This window comes from Pagrus pagrus, assembly GCF_965226575.1.
Source record: "Pagrus pagrus genome assembly, chromosome: 7".
Taxonomy (NCBI): Eukaryota; Metazoa; Chordata; class Actinopteri; order Spariformes; family Sparidae; genus Pagrus; species Pagrus pagrus.
Window position 1 is genome coordinate 14,314,083 of NC_140191.1, and position 15,029 is coordinate 14,329,111.

Genomic DNA, 15,029 nt, shown 5'->3' on the forward strand with positions numbered 1-15,029 from the left:
TTTGTCTCCCGTACCTGTCATTTTCCCGCCCTGCAGCCAAAACGATAAACATGTTTTTAATCAAATAAAACTGTCAGTTTAATTGTCACGGGCCACAGAGTGGTCACATTTTGATTGACTGTAAACACCAGAACAATACATTAGAAGGAATTATGAAATCAGACCCTCTTTGTTAAAATGTCAGGGAAAAACTCTGAGTGTGCGGTGCCCGCCTACATGTAAGGGCATGCGGGGCCTTAATCACTCGAGTGTGGCAGAGCTGCATGAACATGCAAAGTGGATCTCATGTCAGCCTATTTTTTACAGGGCCAGGACACACCTTATAGGACACCTGACACAGAATGACAGCGAGCTGAAAACAGCTGTATTGTCTGTGAACAGACGACGATGCAGGAGAAGGGGGTGAGCCAGTTGGACTGGTAGTTGGAACATTTGTTTTGACGGCCAGACAGTGACAAATAAGATCGTTACATAAAGGTAAAATAGTTTAAAGGTGTTGTGTAACACCAGAGGGGTTGTGCATTTGTCATCGTCTTTTTACATCAACAGAAAGCTGATGCAATCAAGACCAGAGCTGGAGCTCCCTGTAAGTACGACCTGCCTGCTGCAGCAGGAGTTTGCAATAATGAAAAGGCACCATTAGGGGGCGACATTGTTTGTGCTTTGTTGATTATTCTCTGTCTTGTGAAAAAAAAAAAAAAAAAAGTTAGTCAGCAACAGGTGCTCTCTGTCTGTGTCAACACTGACTTGTCTGGTCACAAATCTGTGATGACAGGTCAGACGTTGCATGTTAAGACCTTTCAGCTTCTGTTTGGTGCCTCTGAGCCAAAGTTACACCTGGAAGAATATTTCTCTCCCTCGCCTTCCTCTTTTATTTTATTTTTTTACATTTTTGTACCCGTTTATTTCTCATCGACACAGCATGTAAATCAAAATTCACATGCAAAAATTACACAAGATTGACTCATTTTCATATGCCGTCCCTTGATGTAATGCACCTGCAGAGTCCTGGAGAGTCACAAAGTAGAAAATACTTCTGACAACTTTTTACTTCGACTCCTTACATTTTAACACAAATACCTGTACTTTCTACTCCTTATATGTTCAAAACAGGCTGATTACATTTGTTTTAATTCTTTTGAGGGGAATTGTCGGTTATTTATGACACTTTACCAGCCCAAAATGTCGGTATTTGACATCATGGAAATGAGACTTAACAACCAACTATCTTTGTGGTGCATTTACAAACAGCCCGGACAAATCGTACTGATTCTACCTTTAAGTTTAATAGTCTTAGAATTACATTAGTTTGACGTGAGGTTCAGTTAGCTTTGCACAGAAATGGCTGGTAGAAATGTCCTTCAGAGGGAGGGCTACTTGTTACTTGTATACTTTGGGTACATTTCAGATCTTTTACTTTCTTATTTTTACTTCAGTAAAGAAGTTGAATCAGTACTTGCATATTAGTTACAGATTGCTGCATTGCATTTACACCACACGTACCAAAAGAGACAAAGCGAAAAACGAAACCTTCCACAGAAAACAAAACAAAAATCAACATTAATACAACTTTGTTTCCCACAATGACTGGATTTAACGTAAGAAGTGTTGGAAAAAAACATGTTATTGAAGTGTGTTTTTTTCTCATTTCTTCCGGCTGGGCTCTCGTCCCAGTGGGGTTGCACCATTTCTAAGCTACAGCTCAGTTTAGTTTACACGTGTTTACCCGAGTTACGCGGGCGTTTGTCTGTTTGCACGCAAGCGTATTAGTGTGACATGCACCTGAATTTCCAACTGAATTTATTGTGAAACTTTATTGCTCATGCAGATGATCAGTTATCTGATGATGAAGATATGATTACTAAGCAGCTCAACTAAAGTATGTACTAACAACGGGGAATGCCTGGAGGTCAGGAGTTCAGATGAATACAGATGGTGGTGGAATTAAAAGATATTTTATATCCCTTGAGAATTAACTTTTATATGTCTGAGATATAACTACAGTGGTTAAATAGCCAATAAAGTGTTGTTTCATATGTTCGAGTTGACTGAAGCAAAAATTGCTGAGTGCCATGCAGAATAAGTTCCACACACGATGAGATGAAGCAACTTTCAAATGTGCATACAGTGCAGGAAGCTGCAGAAATGTTTGCTAATGTAAGCACAGACTCCAGGTCCCCTGAACAGCTGTGTCTCCTGTCTTTCCTCAGCACCTCTGCACATCACAGCGGACGTGCATGTCCTGCGCACACACCCAGACACATACAGTACTATTCCCCCAACGTTTCAGCTCCCCGAGCGCCTCTTCAAGTTCCAACTTTGTTCTACACTCAAGGAAAAAACTCTGAAACATGTCAAACAAAATGGATCTCCACCGCTCCGTGAACCTCACCAAAAAAACATTTTTTGTGCGTCACTGTACTGAAATCCACACACACACCCATGGAATCAAATCCAAATCCACTTTACATGGTTGCCATTTTAAAACACTTCCAAATCCACACAGACAGATCTGCGACATGTGTGTGTTCTGGACGGATGCCAATGTGAGAGAGCGTGCTCAGACAGGACCAAAGGCCCTCAGGCTCTGTGAGTATTTATGTGTGAGTGTGTGTCATTTTTAGACAGGAAAAACATTAACTCTCCATAAAGTCCTTAACTGTAGTATGCCACCTGTTTGGCTTGATTTTTAATTGCATTCTTCACGAAAATTAGCTGCTTGTTGTAGCTGTATTCCCTGAACAAGTATTAGAAATAATTTAAAGGATAAGAAGTTGGATTCAGATGTACTTATTTAACTTTTAAAGCCAGCAAAATACAATGAAAAGTGCAACTTTATTGAAATACGTTAAATTAAACTTGACACATGTAATTCCGGTGGTGTCAAGCACAGTTGTTAAATCTCTGATTTGTTCCACTGGTAACACGCAAGGATACCTGACAAATGATTTACATCAAAGACGAAATGTGTATTTTCATCTGTGCTGACAGTGTTTTGGTCCATAGGCTGCCCTCTGACAGCTTAATGACTAGCTGTCCACATATCACTTCACTCTCTGTTCCCATTCTGAAGGGCGGAGGAGGAGGAAGAAGAGGAAGGAGGAGGGAGCAAAACAATCTCAGAGACTGAGACAGGACATACTGAAACACACCATCACCCTCAGGACTCACCGGAGGGGCTGCCTGTAAATCTATTTCCGTGGCAGAGCAACAGAGCAAAGGTCTTCCAGTGCCAACTGGTAACAGCGAAAGAGCTGAAGAGTTGCATTTTTGCACGTGTGATTGTGTGTGAAAAACAGGAAGGTGGTCTTTGTGTGTTGCCAACGCTGTGTGCAAGTTCTTGTGCGAGTCCCTCAGCTGCACAACCACCAGACTCTGAGGAGAAAAATGCTGATTATAAAATCAGAAGAAATGTGAGGAAGCTGGTAAAACTGGGAATAGAAAGCCACTTGCTGCTCCCTGCACATGGTTCCCTCATAAATACCTACAGCACCAACTGCATTTACAAACAAGGAGTGCATGCATATACATGCACACCAATAAAAAAAGACCCATGGTGGAGAGCCACAGTGTTAATTGGGGACTTTTATGTGTAAATCTGCTGCATATCAAAAGGGCTTGAAGTGTTTGCTTCATTGCTGAGAAAGCTTGTGTACGCTGCTGCTTATAAAATCTATATAAATCTTACAGTGGCTGACAGTTTCACGAGACAGACCTGATTATCACTGCAGATGATCTGAGTGTACAAAACATGGCTGTCAAGTACCTTGTGTGGCTCTAAAATAAATGTAGGAGCAGGGGCCACAGAGTATCTTAAAACAGGAGCAGGAGCTATCATTTGTCTGACCAGTGCAATGTTTTTATTGTTGACTTCTACATAAAATGAGCAGTTTTTTGAACATTTTAATGTCAAAGGTTCAATATGTAAGCTAACTGTAGCTGCAATTAGCCAGTAAGCCCCATTAGCCGTGCAACTATCGATATGGACAGGGAGCTAGGGGACCATACACCACCAGAACAGGAGCTTTGGACCTGGACGGGCTAGCTGGTTAGCATGCTAACTTCAGTAGATATGTGTATATTACAATACAGGGACATCACAACGTCAAAACTGTTATTTCTCCACATTTTATTGATAACTTTAGTTAATCTTTTAATGCCTTTAACAAAAAATCTTACATATTGCACCCTAGTTGTCTTGTGATATGTAGTAAAAAGGTTTGCATCTCCAGGAAAGTAACTAACTAAACTCAGTGCATTACATGTATGGAAATGACATCAGCCCCCTTAGTTCCTACTGGGTTTTTCACTGTCCGGTACTTAACGACTCAAGACCTGGTATTTGTCCACGGCCTGGTGGTTGGGAACCCCTGTTTTAAAGGACTGAAAGACGAAGGAGGAGACTTACGAGAGGGTGTAAGAAGATATGAATTTAAGGAAAAGTTAAAGAAAAACACAACGAGGAGAAAGAAAGAAATGAGATGACAGTGTGTGTGTGTGAGAGAGAGAGAGAGAAGAGGAGGAACAATGGCTGACCATGGGAGTAATTAGATAAGCAAGTCAAGGGAGGAGGGCAACAGGGACGGCTGGGAAGGGTGAAGGGCTGACAGGAAAACTGAGGGAAGCACATTCCTTCTTTCCCTCTTCTCCTCTTCAAAACAGCAGCTGGGACAGGTGTGCTTTTTACTGATGGTAGAAAGTGCACAAGCTGCTGACTGCCCCCCCAGTGTGTGTGTGTGTGTGTGTGTGTGTGTGTGTGTGTGTGTGTGTGTGTGTGTGTGTGCTATGTGTGTGTGTTTATATGCTGAGTGTGCACTGCAGACTGCATGTTAGCAGAGACTTTGTTGTGTGTAATTACGGGGGAAACAAAACCCATAGATCAGGATTCGCAGCATTATGACAAAAATAGACATCTGAATGCACACATGGTGTTTAGGGGGGGTAGAGAAGATGGGAGTGTCCGTGTATGGGACACCATACTGTACATATAATGTGCATGTGTTTAAAAGGATGTGTGCAAAAGAACAAGAGTCAGCTTGTGTGTGTTGTTTAAGGAGACAGTCTCTACTACAGGAAACAGAGGGATCCTGTTTGTGAGTTGTACTCATTGTTCAGCTGATTACGCCCCCTTAACACTCCCACACACACACACACACACACACACACACACACACACACACACATTTATATACAAAACATAGGCCCCCTGTCTCCATTTGGATGTGGACCAAAGACATGTACACATCAGCATGAGGACCGTGCTTTGATTTCCTGCCTAAAATGTAACACGTCGTCTCTTCACAATATAGCCAGAGTTTGTAATGAGGGGTGGTGTCCGGCCAGTCTATCTGACTCCATGCATTGTCCTCCCAACCTTATTGATGTGCGTCTCTTTTCACTGGAAGAATGGACAACACCCAATACTCCCTTATCTTCTCTTGGACGCATCATTTACTCATTTTTCTTACCGTGAAACTTATCTCGACCTTCCCTTTCCACCTAAATGACTAATATCTATTCACTTTAGGTTGTTTATCAGAATACATTGGCACATATTTCTGGTCAAGAGCAGACCTGATGAGTCTGACTCACTTGTCTGCAATATCCTGTTCCCGTTTGTTTGTTATTTTTTTCACCTTTTGTCATGTTATAACCTAATTTCAAGACAAATCCATAGAATTCCTGTATTCCAAATTATACTTTTTCCTTCTCTTTCTCATCTTCTTTCTCATCTCCTGCTCATTAATGCCGACTCTAGAGATGTCTGTCTGTCTGCCATTAATACTGTACACAGTCATGGTCCTCAGAGGATGAATCCTGCAGAATCCTCTCCTACAACATGCAGATCAAAGTTTTCGTTGATCCATTGAAATATCACAACATTTGCAAGTTGGGTTGGTAAAGAAAATTACAGACATTCATGATTCCCAGATGATGTATCCCACCAACTTTTCCTCAAGCATTCAGTTCACATCTGTGTTGTGTGTTATGTTTCCACTGTATTTAGGGATAGGAGTTCAGACAAGATAAAAAAATGACTGTTAATACAGTCACTGAGATTTCCTGGATGTCAGTGAACATGTTTACAAGCCTACAAGCTCTAAAGCCTGTCAGTCATGTCAGCTTCCTATGACATTGATTTGTGTGAGATAGCCTACCTCTGATATTGTTGTTGTTCTTGTTAGCTTTGGGGGGAAGGAGTTAATCTGTAAGTGGGAGTCAATGCCAGACACAAGTTCAGACAGTGTTAAGTTACCAGTTGCATTTCTTACAGCCCACACTGTGTACTGTTCGCTAATGAACAGCTAGCGAGACCTGTGATAAAGACCTGACCTTATATCTCGCACCATGATCAGCTCAAAATTTTAACAAATACCTAGCCACAGATATTCAGCTGAGGGCCCGTGGGCTGAATGTGGCCCTTAACAACCTCCTTTCAGCCCTTTGAAAGTTTTCTTACAAAGCTAATTGGCCCATTCATTTGACATGTCTTTTGCTAAGCACAAAAATACTCTTGTTTCATTAAAAAGTTTGAACCCAGGCTGTTTAAGCAGAGAGAATTTACAAGAACCAAACTAACAACTCACTTCTGAAATTAAAAAGGTGGCGTTGTTTTTTTCCCTGCCTGTTTGTGTATAGAATTTTTCATTTTTAACAGTGAAAACAAACAAACAAAGAGAAAGAGAGAGAAAAAACACGTTCTAACACATTTAAATTCACATTTAAGTCAGACATACTGTAGGGCATTTAAAAGCCCAGCCCCTCGGCACATCTGGCCCTACCAAATAAGCAGTTAAACAGGCCTGTTCTGAGCTGTACATTGTGTTAAGTGGTTTTCAGCAAACGTTTGCATGCTAACATGCTATTAAGACGGTGAACATGGTAAGCATTAGGACAGTATACATATCAAGTGTAAACCAGCTGTGACTTCACCCACTGGTGTGTGGACTAGGGCAACCATATTTGGACGAGATAGTGGAGCTGAGGAGGATATCATAATTGGATCTTACTGAGAGCCAAGCTCTAAAGCCTACCCTGCTGCTTTATCATATATTTTATTCTAAATTGGGACCTTATTTTAAAAAATGAACATCGTGCTGTATTGAAGAAGACTTAAAACTAGCGAGTGAGACCACAAACTCATTAGGAAACTTTCTACTGTGGTCATAAATCAAGTGAGAAGGAGGGTCATTTTCTCATAAGCTTACATACAATCTGACTTCTTTTTTGCAACCAGTGGCAGACCAGAGGTTTGAGGCACTTCCACATTGGCTTCACTTTTCAGACCCAGTATATGAAACAGAGCTATACTAAATAAATTATTAGCATTGTCACTGTGAGCACGTTAGCATGCTGACATTGCAGCTGTAGATTCTTAATCCTGTTTCATTAAACCTTCATCATGTTACAGCAGATCGATAGAGCAAACCAAACCTAAATGTCTCCTTTCAGGTTTTTTTCTGTTTCCCCACCTGCGTCTCATTTGTACATTCTTCCCTTCTGGTTGCTCATCTCCTGCTCAAAAACGTCCTGTTTTCTTTCTTGTTCGCTCTTTCAACTGTAGCTCATTTATCTCCCACCTCCAGTCCTCTCAGCTTAGCTTTTCTACATAACACTCCAGCACAATACTGTGTTGTGTCTGTGTGCTCGCTGTCAGGGGCAGGCTCTTTGAGCTCAGGAAGAGAGGCCAGTGTAACACACACACACACACACACACACACACACACACACACACGGGATGAGAACCTCTGGCGTGGCCTTTCCCACCACTGCCCTCTCTATATCAACATACTGGCACAAACAAGCTCATTCACACTGCTGCACCATCAAACAAGCTTTTGTCTCTTCTTGCACAACCAACCCAATCCCCCACACACACACACTTATCTGCACACATCTGCATGTAAGCTCATTACAAAACAAAACCTCTAAACCACAGCACAAATCTTCCCACTTCAAAGGGTCAAGTGCAGCTTTCTCACTGCAAAAATCTTTCAAGTTCACAACTTAACAAGCAATCAGCAAATTAAAGTCATTGATAGTTAAAGTACAAATTTATTTACAGCTCACCTTTAAAGATCTTACATCCTTTAGAAGTGCAGTAAATCAGCACTGACACTCAGCTGTTTAATTTGCATAACATATGTCCTTATTACAGATAATAATGAGGAGACAAGCAAGACTCTATTATCCATGACAACCGGCCACCAGAAAGGTAAACATCATTCATCCTTGTAAACAAACCCTGCAGTGTTAATGTCTTATTCAATTAATCTTGTATACAAGAGCTTATAAAAATAGCATTAACGATATGAGTAGATTATATTTTATATTGGACATAAGCCAACATACACATTCTGTATCAAAAAAAAAAATATAGAAAACAATTCTGAACAAATATATTGAACTGCCACATAGCGATAGGGACATGAGTACCAACTCTTAAGAGATATGAAATTGTCATTTCCTCACCTAGATATGGGGAAAAATATGAAACTATATACTACATTATTCCACATATGAGTACCAGGGACCATGGCAACTATATGTAATATTAAAATAGCAGCCAACAAGTAACAGCTCCACAAAATCTTTGGCTAGTATGAGACGAGGAAGATTTGGTCCATTCACTGGATTGTGAACAGATGGCAAGTCTCCCCACATGTTGGTGATCAGCAAATGCCATTGATCTGTAATAGCAAAGATGATCCAACAGAAGGCACTTTAAGGACACGGAGAGGAGACGTAAGTTTAACAAACAGCTGCAGAAACAAAAGACATACTTTTTTGTTCTTAAAGGGACAGTTCACAACAAAATCAAAGTAGTGTAGTGTCCTAATGTAGTGCTATTTATCCTTCTAGGTTGTTTTAATCAGCCATAGAGATGTCTTCTCTTGGATATAATGGAACTAGATGGCAGTAAAATAAAATGGAAATGTAGGAATCTTTTTTTCTACCAAACGGCACCCGCCGACCATAAGCCCCTTGTCATAGACAAGATATAAAAATTCATGGCGCTTTGAGCACCATAAGCCAGAATGGCATCAAGTCCCATCATATTCCAGAGAAGGCAGACATCGCTACAGCTGATACCGTATCTCCAAAACTCTGCGACACACATCAGAACAATCTAGATGGATAAATAGCGCTACAGGTAAGAGGAAAAATATGTATTTTTGATTTTGGGGTGAGCTGTCCCTTTAACTGAATAACTGATATACCTCCCCCAAATGATTAAGTCAACAAACACAAGACATTAACTCCATTTTGCCAGTGGTGTCGTCCAATAACGGCTCCATGTAACTCTGTCTCTCTGTTTGATTAAAAATACAAGACGAGTGATGGGAGAGTGATGCAGCTCTCCATGGAGACGACAGATCTGTCATCTCTTTTCGTTTTCAAAGCTGGACCCGCCCGTGATATTCTCATAAATGCATAGGCATATAGGAAGGGGAGCTTTGATTGACAGACGCAAATCTCCTAAACAGATAAAATCTGACGAGGCTGGTGAGGATTCCCGGCATGTTTGGGACCTGGAATGAACACAAACAGAAAAAAAGAAAAGGCATTATGGGTGATAACTTTTATTTGAATCAAGAAACAGTGTTGAAAGCTGTGTTCACAGGTGTGATATTCACTCTCCCTTACCACAATGAAGTAGTCGTTCAGCTGGAGGCCGTAGAGGACCCAAGAAGTTGAAGTGAACAAGGTGGCCACCGTCAGAGGGAAGGACAAGCACTGCACATTACCACTCCGCACTATTTCTACCTAAAAGGGGAGAGAGGAAGAGGACAGCAACAGTCACTTAATTAATTTAATGTTTTATAATTAACTACATTTTTTTTTATATCAACGACGGATCAGATTATTCTGAGTAATGTGAAAGCTCTGCTGTCCCTTCTGTTCTTGTAGCATGTTAGCATCTTTCAGTTTATCGTTTTGGTGTAAGAGGTTGAAACTGTAATGGTTCGGTTAATTCTCAACGCTCTCCTGCTCTGCACCGAAAGCTGGTGAACATAGTGGAGCAATTAGCAGCTAAAGAGCCAGATATTTTCTGTCAGGAGCCGATGCAGATCAAATCAGAACTAAAAAGAGTGAATATTAGACCTTAATATGTCTGCTGGCCAGAAACATGACTTCAGATTGATGATAATGTTGCTGTATGCTGCCTCCAAGTCTATTTCTGATTATGATTATTTTTACCTATCCTGCTCTTTTGTGATATCCTCACACCCCTTGATCTCAGCAACTTTGTGATCACGAGTTAATATTAACGATAAAACATGAGTGACCAAAACCACTAAAGTAAGAAAACTAGATTTCCCCTCTAAAAATCAGTAGCACATCTTTAGGTTTAGGTTTAGGTTAAGACTGTCAGTATGGCTTGAGATTTAGTGCCACCCTAAAATCATGTAAACTGTAAGGAGATAACAGACTGGAACCAAGGGGACAAGAAACAAACATACTGAGAATAACAGGAAGACGCAGATGAGGGAAAGAAAGGCAGGAAACTGACTGGGGGTCATTCAGGGCTGTGAGGCAGATGGAGGGAAGAAGACAAACAGGATAGTGAAGAGAGAACAAGACAAGATGACTCAAAGAGACAAAAGTAAAGAGAGAGAACAGGGGATTGATTCCTTCATCAGTAAATATCTGCACGTGCAGAGTTGACCGAGTTAACTGAACAGATGCTGCTGTCTGTACACAAGTTCAGTGAGGCATATGGTCAGAAAAGAAAACTAAAAGTGCTAGAGTTGTTTGGATTGAACATAGCCAGAATATTTGAGCATTGCAAAGTTTATAGAAAGAAGAGGGAAAACTAGGACAGTCTATTAGGGCCATAGTAGGAAAAGATAATCGGAGCACAGAGAGAGGTAATTTTATGTTAAAAAGGCGCTAATATGCCACTTACAGGCCACATAGTATGCATTTCTTCTTGCAGCGTCTGTCTTTACAGGTGATATTAACTCTTGCATTACCAAATCATTAAAAGGGATTATTTTCCCATTGTACATAATTAAACACTCCTGTGGTGCATGAACAACACGCGTCAGAGGTAACTGACTGCACTTTTTTTTTTCTGGGTCTTGCAATGACTATCATGAAGGACCACTTCCATTCTGAGTTGAGCAATAATTTGGCAACTTCACTGCTTATCTTCTCTCAACAGAATTATTGTGTAATAATAAATAATAATATATCTTACAAGAATCACATTAAAGTCAAGCATATGGCTTCAAGCTTGTCAATTCTTTGGTTCTTTGGTTCCAGTTGAGAACCAGTTTCAAACTAGACGGGCACTCAGTAGAGCGCCTACCTCCAAGTCACCTTTATCAACATGAAATTGTGCTCGCTAATAGAGACCAGCCAACATTTTTTTTCCTACAGACAAATCAATTAAGCGTCTGATAATTTCATCACTTATGTATGTCAATTTTATAATGTCCACATCAGCAGATTCTGTGAGATCAAAGATATTTTTAACGCTTTTCAGACCAACTGAGACTTCCACAAAAGACCACTTCAAAAAACATTATCTATGAATCCAGTGAGACGAGTCAGTTCTTTGTTTTTTTATACATCCTATATATGTTGTGTGTCTGTTCTGCATGTGCGCTGTACCAGGTCGGTGAGCGGGGACAGGTACATGCTGACGGTGACCACGCTGCAGGTGAGGCCGAGCTGGCTGAGCCGAGTGTCTCCCTCAGGAAGGAACATTGAGAAGTAGAACCAGCCGCAGGTCAGCACCATCCCTGCTGCTAAGGTCTGAGACATCATCACCCTCTGAAACACACAGATGCTGAGTGTCAGGCGTGCACACAACACACTAATATGAAGTTGAGTTGTATACATGAGACCCAGCTGACCTTTTGTTTTGTGTAGTTTAAGTACACGATGATGTAGAGGATCTGGAGCATTGCTCCAATGGTGTTGACCAGGACGATTGTCTGATCTCTCTTCAGAAGCCCATAATACAACCAGCCAAGGTTACTATGGAAACAAGGGGAGCATTAGATGTACTGAGCAGAGCAGGACGACAATGCTACTGAAGTGAGGGATCAAGGATTGCACAAACACACACTCACTTAAGACACGTGGTGAGGAAAGGGAGAAACTGGATATTGTCAGCACTTTTGGAATCTCTCATCTTCTTCAGGTCGGTCCTAGAAACACACACAGACAAACAAACAAATAAATAAGTAAACAAAGACAGAGAGACAAAGAGGGGTCAACGCTAGGGCTGCAACTAACAGTTATTATTAATTAGCGATTAATCTGCATCTAATCACAATATATCATTCAGTTTATAAAACATTCAAAATTGTGAAAAATGCTCATCATAATTTCCCAGAGCCCAAACTGACATCTTTGACCTGCTTCTTCGTCCGACCAACAGTCCAAAAAACCAAAGAGTCTTTATTTACCATCATAAATGACGAAAAAAAAACAACAAATCGTTACACTTAAGAAGCCGGAACCAACAAATGTCGGACATTTTTGCTTGAAAAGCGTGAATGAAACATTGCTGTGGCATCCCTTTTCACACTGTCTTTTTAGCTACGGAGTGAGACATCTCGCCTCTGTTCCATCCTATGTGAGAGTTGCACATGCGCATTACTTAACAGCCGGATGTAGCCAATCAGAGGTAGTGTGATCTAAAATAACGCCATTACAGCATATGTCTGCTGACTGACTGGAGTGTATATATTTTATAAAATATATATAAATATATATATTTATATAACACCTGTTACATAGTGACGCACATAAGTTCCTTTTGGCATGGACTTTTTCACTTTGCAGACCTTTTACTTGCATGACAAAAATGCTACAAAACATTATAAAAGGAAAGGCAAAAACCCAAAAAGCATGATACGACATCTTTAATATATCAGGTCCTGGGTTAGATTTTCATACAATTTTTGTTTGTTGTTTTTCAGAAGATTTTCTTTTATTATTCTGCATTTAAAGAGTGATGGGGACAAGATGTGCCAGTTCAAAGAGTGTTGGGGACATGACCCCATGCAGCGACCCTCCCCAGTGTAAATGACACCGACACTATCTGGCATCATATATCAGCACATTCCTTCACCATGCCTGTGGCTGACTGGGTTTCAGACATGCAGCCAAGTGGACCTGCTTCATAAAATCTGCCCTCATGTTTTTTTCAACCAAGCCGACACAGTAACAGGATAAAGGATGACGATGACATTAACGAGCAATTCAACTTACAGTCCAGTCGAGAACATCCCGACTGTAAACACGATGCAGGCCCATGACAGAAGCTGCAACAAATCCATAGAACAGGAGAAAAAGGTACCGACACACTGCTCGGTTCTGTATCTAACGAGAAGTGTCTGCTTTTAATCACGGACGCTTTAATTTCATGAAATTACAGAAGGAATTCAACAAAGCTGACGTCTCTGTCTCTCTGTTTCCGTGTTTGCAGTCAGTGTACACTGTGTGTCCGCGCTCTGATTGGCTGTGTGATAAAGCAGGTGGGGTGGATTTGCTCCAATAGGGGGCTGTAACGAAGGTGGACGTCGCGGTTTACGTCATCACGTTGAAAGACCGACGTGTCTAATGGATTTTAGTGCTTCGGTGTGATGGATTTAGGAAGATTGTACTGTCTGGGACAGCTTATGATGGGAGTTTAGATCAGTTCAGTTGAACTTTATTCATCACTAAGGGGCACTATGTGGTTTTAGAGAAGCAATTCAAACTCAGAATTTTAATATTTACAATATTAATGAGGCAATAACACAAACTTCATTTTATATTTTCCATAACTGAATAAACAAGCTGTTCTCAGAGGAAAATAAGGTCCCCAGGACAGTTTGAAGCTAGAAAGGTGGCAGAGTCCGCCAAATGTAAACAAACACTATGAAATTGTGTCGTCCTTTAAGATCAGTTTGTTTTTTCAGTTTATTCAGTCATGAAAACAAAGATAGTTTGTTTATTTAGTGTGTTTAGGCATACAAAAAAATCAGTCAGTGAAGATCTTTCTCTTCTGATTAAAATTCCTTCCCTAAAACTACGTAGTGCTCCTTTAAAAAAGACGTAGATTTCAGTTTATTTTGTTATAAACACGCTAATGTACATAAATGTCAGTTTTTATCAATAGTTCCTGGTGGGGTTCAGGTTGTGGCACTCCGATGATGTGAAGAAGTTCACTTTACTCTTCTTCTCCATCTTAAGCGTCATTAAAGATATTATTCTTTACATTTGCATATTAAGTCTTAAATTAAACAATGTGAGAAGAAAGAATTCCCTCTTTGGTTGGATTGGTCATATATGCGACCATGCCTGTCATGAATTATGATAGGTCTGCATCAGTGCCAGTTCCAAGATGTATCATAACATTTTGTTTTTCTTTTCAGACTGGCGTACTCTGTCTGAGGCTGACTGTGCTCGTTACACTCACTTTGACCAACCTGTGATGAGGAGCAACAAGCAGATAAAGCTTTGTTAAATGTGACCAAATGTGATTAAGAAAAAAACCAACTTGACTAACTGGAAGATTTTTTATTTCACCGTTCTTCCACTTCCTGCAGTCATTTTACTGTATGACAATTAAAACACTCTCCACTTGAGCGCACCAGTGTAATTTGATTTATTTCATTCCCCGTGCACCATTTTTCAACTAGACAGTGGGCCATTGAGGCTGCAGAGTGTTATTTCATGGATATTACATCCAGCATTTAAGATGAGGACTCATATTTCAAGCCATGAATTAAAACCTTTAACTACGGCCGCATTCTCATTTAGATAAGTTCAGGTGAATTTAATGCTCATCACCTAAAAAGCCCCCATTAACTTTCTCTGCCCCTTCTTACCTCCGCCTGCCATCATGGAGCATCATTGACTCCTCTCTCCTGTGTCCAGCTGTCAGGCCGGAGCATCAGAGGGGTGGATGAGGCTTTCAGCAGCGCGGTTTCGTCGCTCTGAAGCTCTTTAACAATCACTTTCTCACTCTGCACTCAAAATCTCTCAAACTTGACCTTTAACAGTCTTTGATGTGTAATTTT

At 40.6% G+C, this 15,029-nt stretch overlaps 1 protein-coding gene across 1 annotated transcript; it reads right to left on the reverse strand.

Annotated features, from left to right (window-relative positions):
- Positions 1 to 8,035: 8,035 nt before the first annotated feature.
- slc50a1 (solute carrier family 50 member 1) lies at positions 8,036 to 13,441 on the reverse strand. Its single transcript, XM_084358389.1, has 6 exons — positions 13,234 to 13,441; positions 12,087 to 12,164; positions 11,868 to 11,991; positions 11,623 to 11,784; positions 9,649 to 9,768; positions 8,036 to 9,533 (listed from the first exon to the last, which is right to left on the reverse strand). Exons 1-6 carry the CDS (start codon positions 13,299 to 13,301, stop codon positions 9,426 to 9,428), a joined length of 660 nt encoding a protein of 219 aa, XP_084214515.1. The 5' UTR covers positions 13,302 to 13,441; the 3' UTR covers positions 8,036 to 9,425.
- Between the last annotated feature and the right edge of the window lie 1,588 nt (positions 13,442 to 15,029).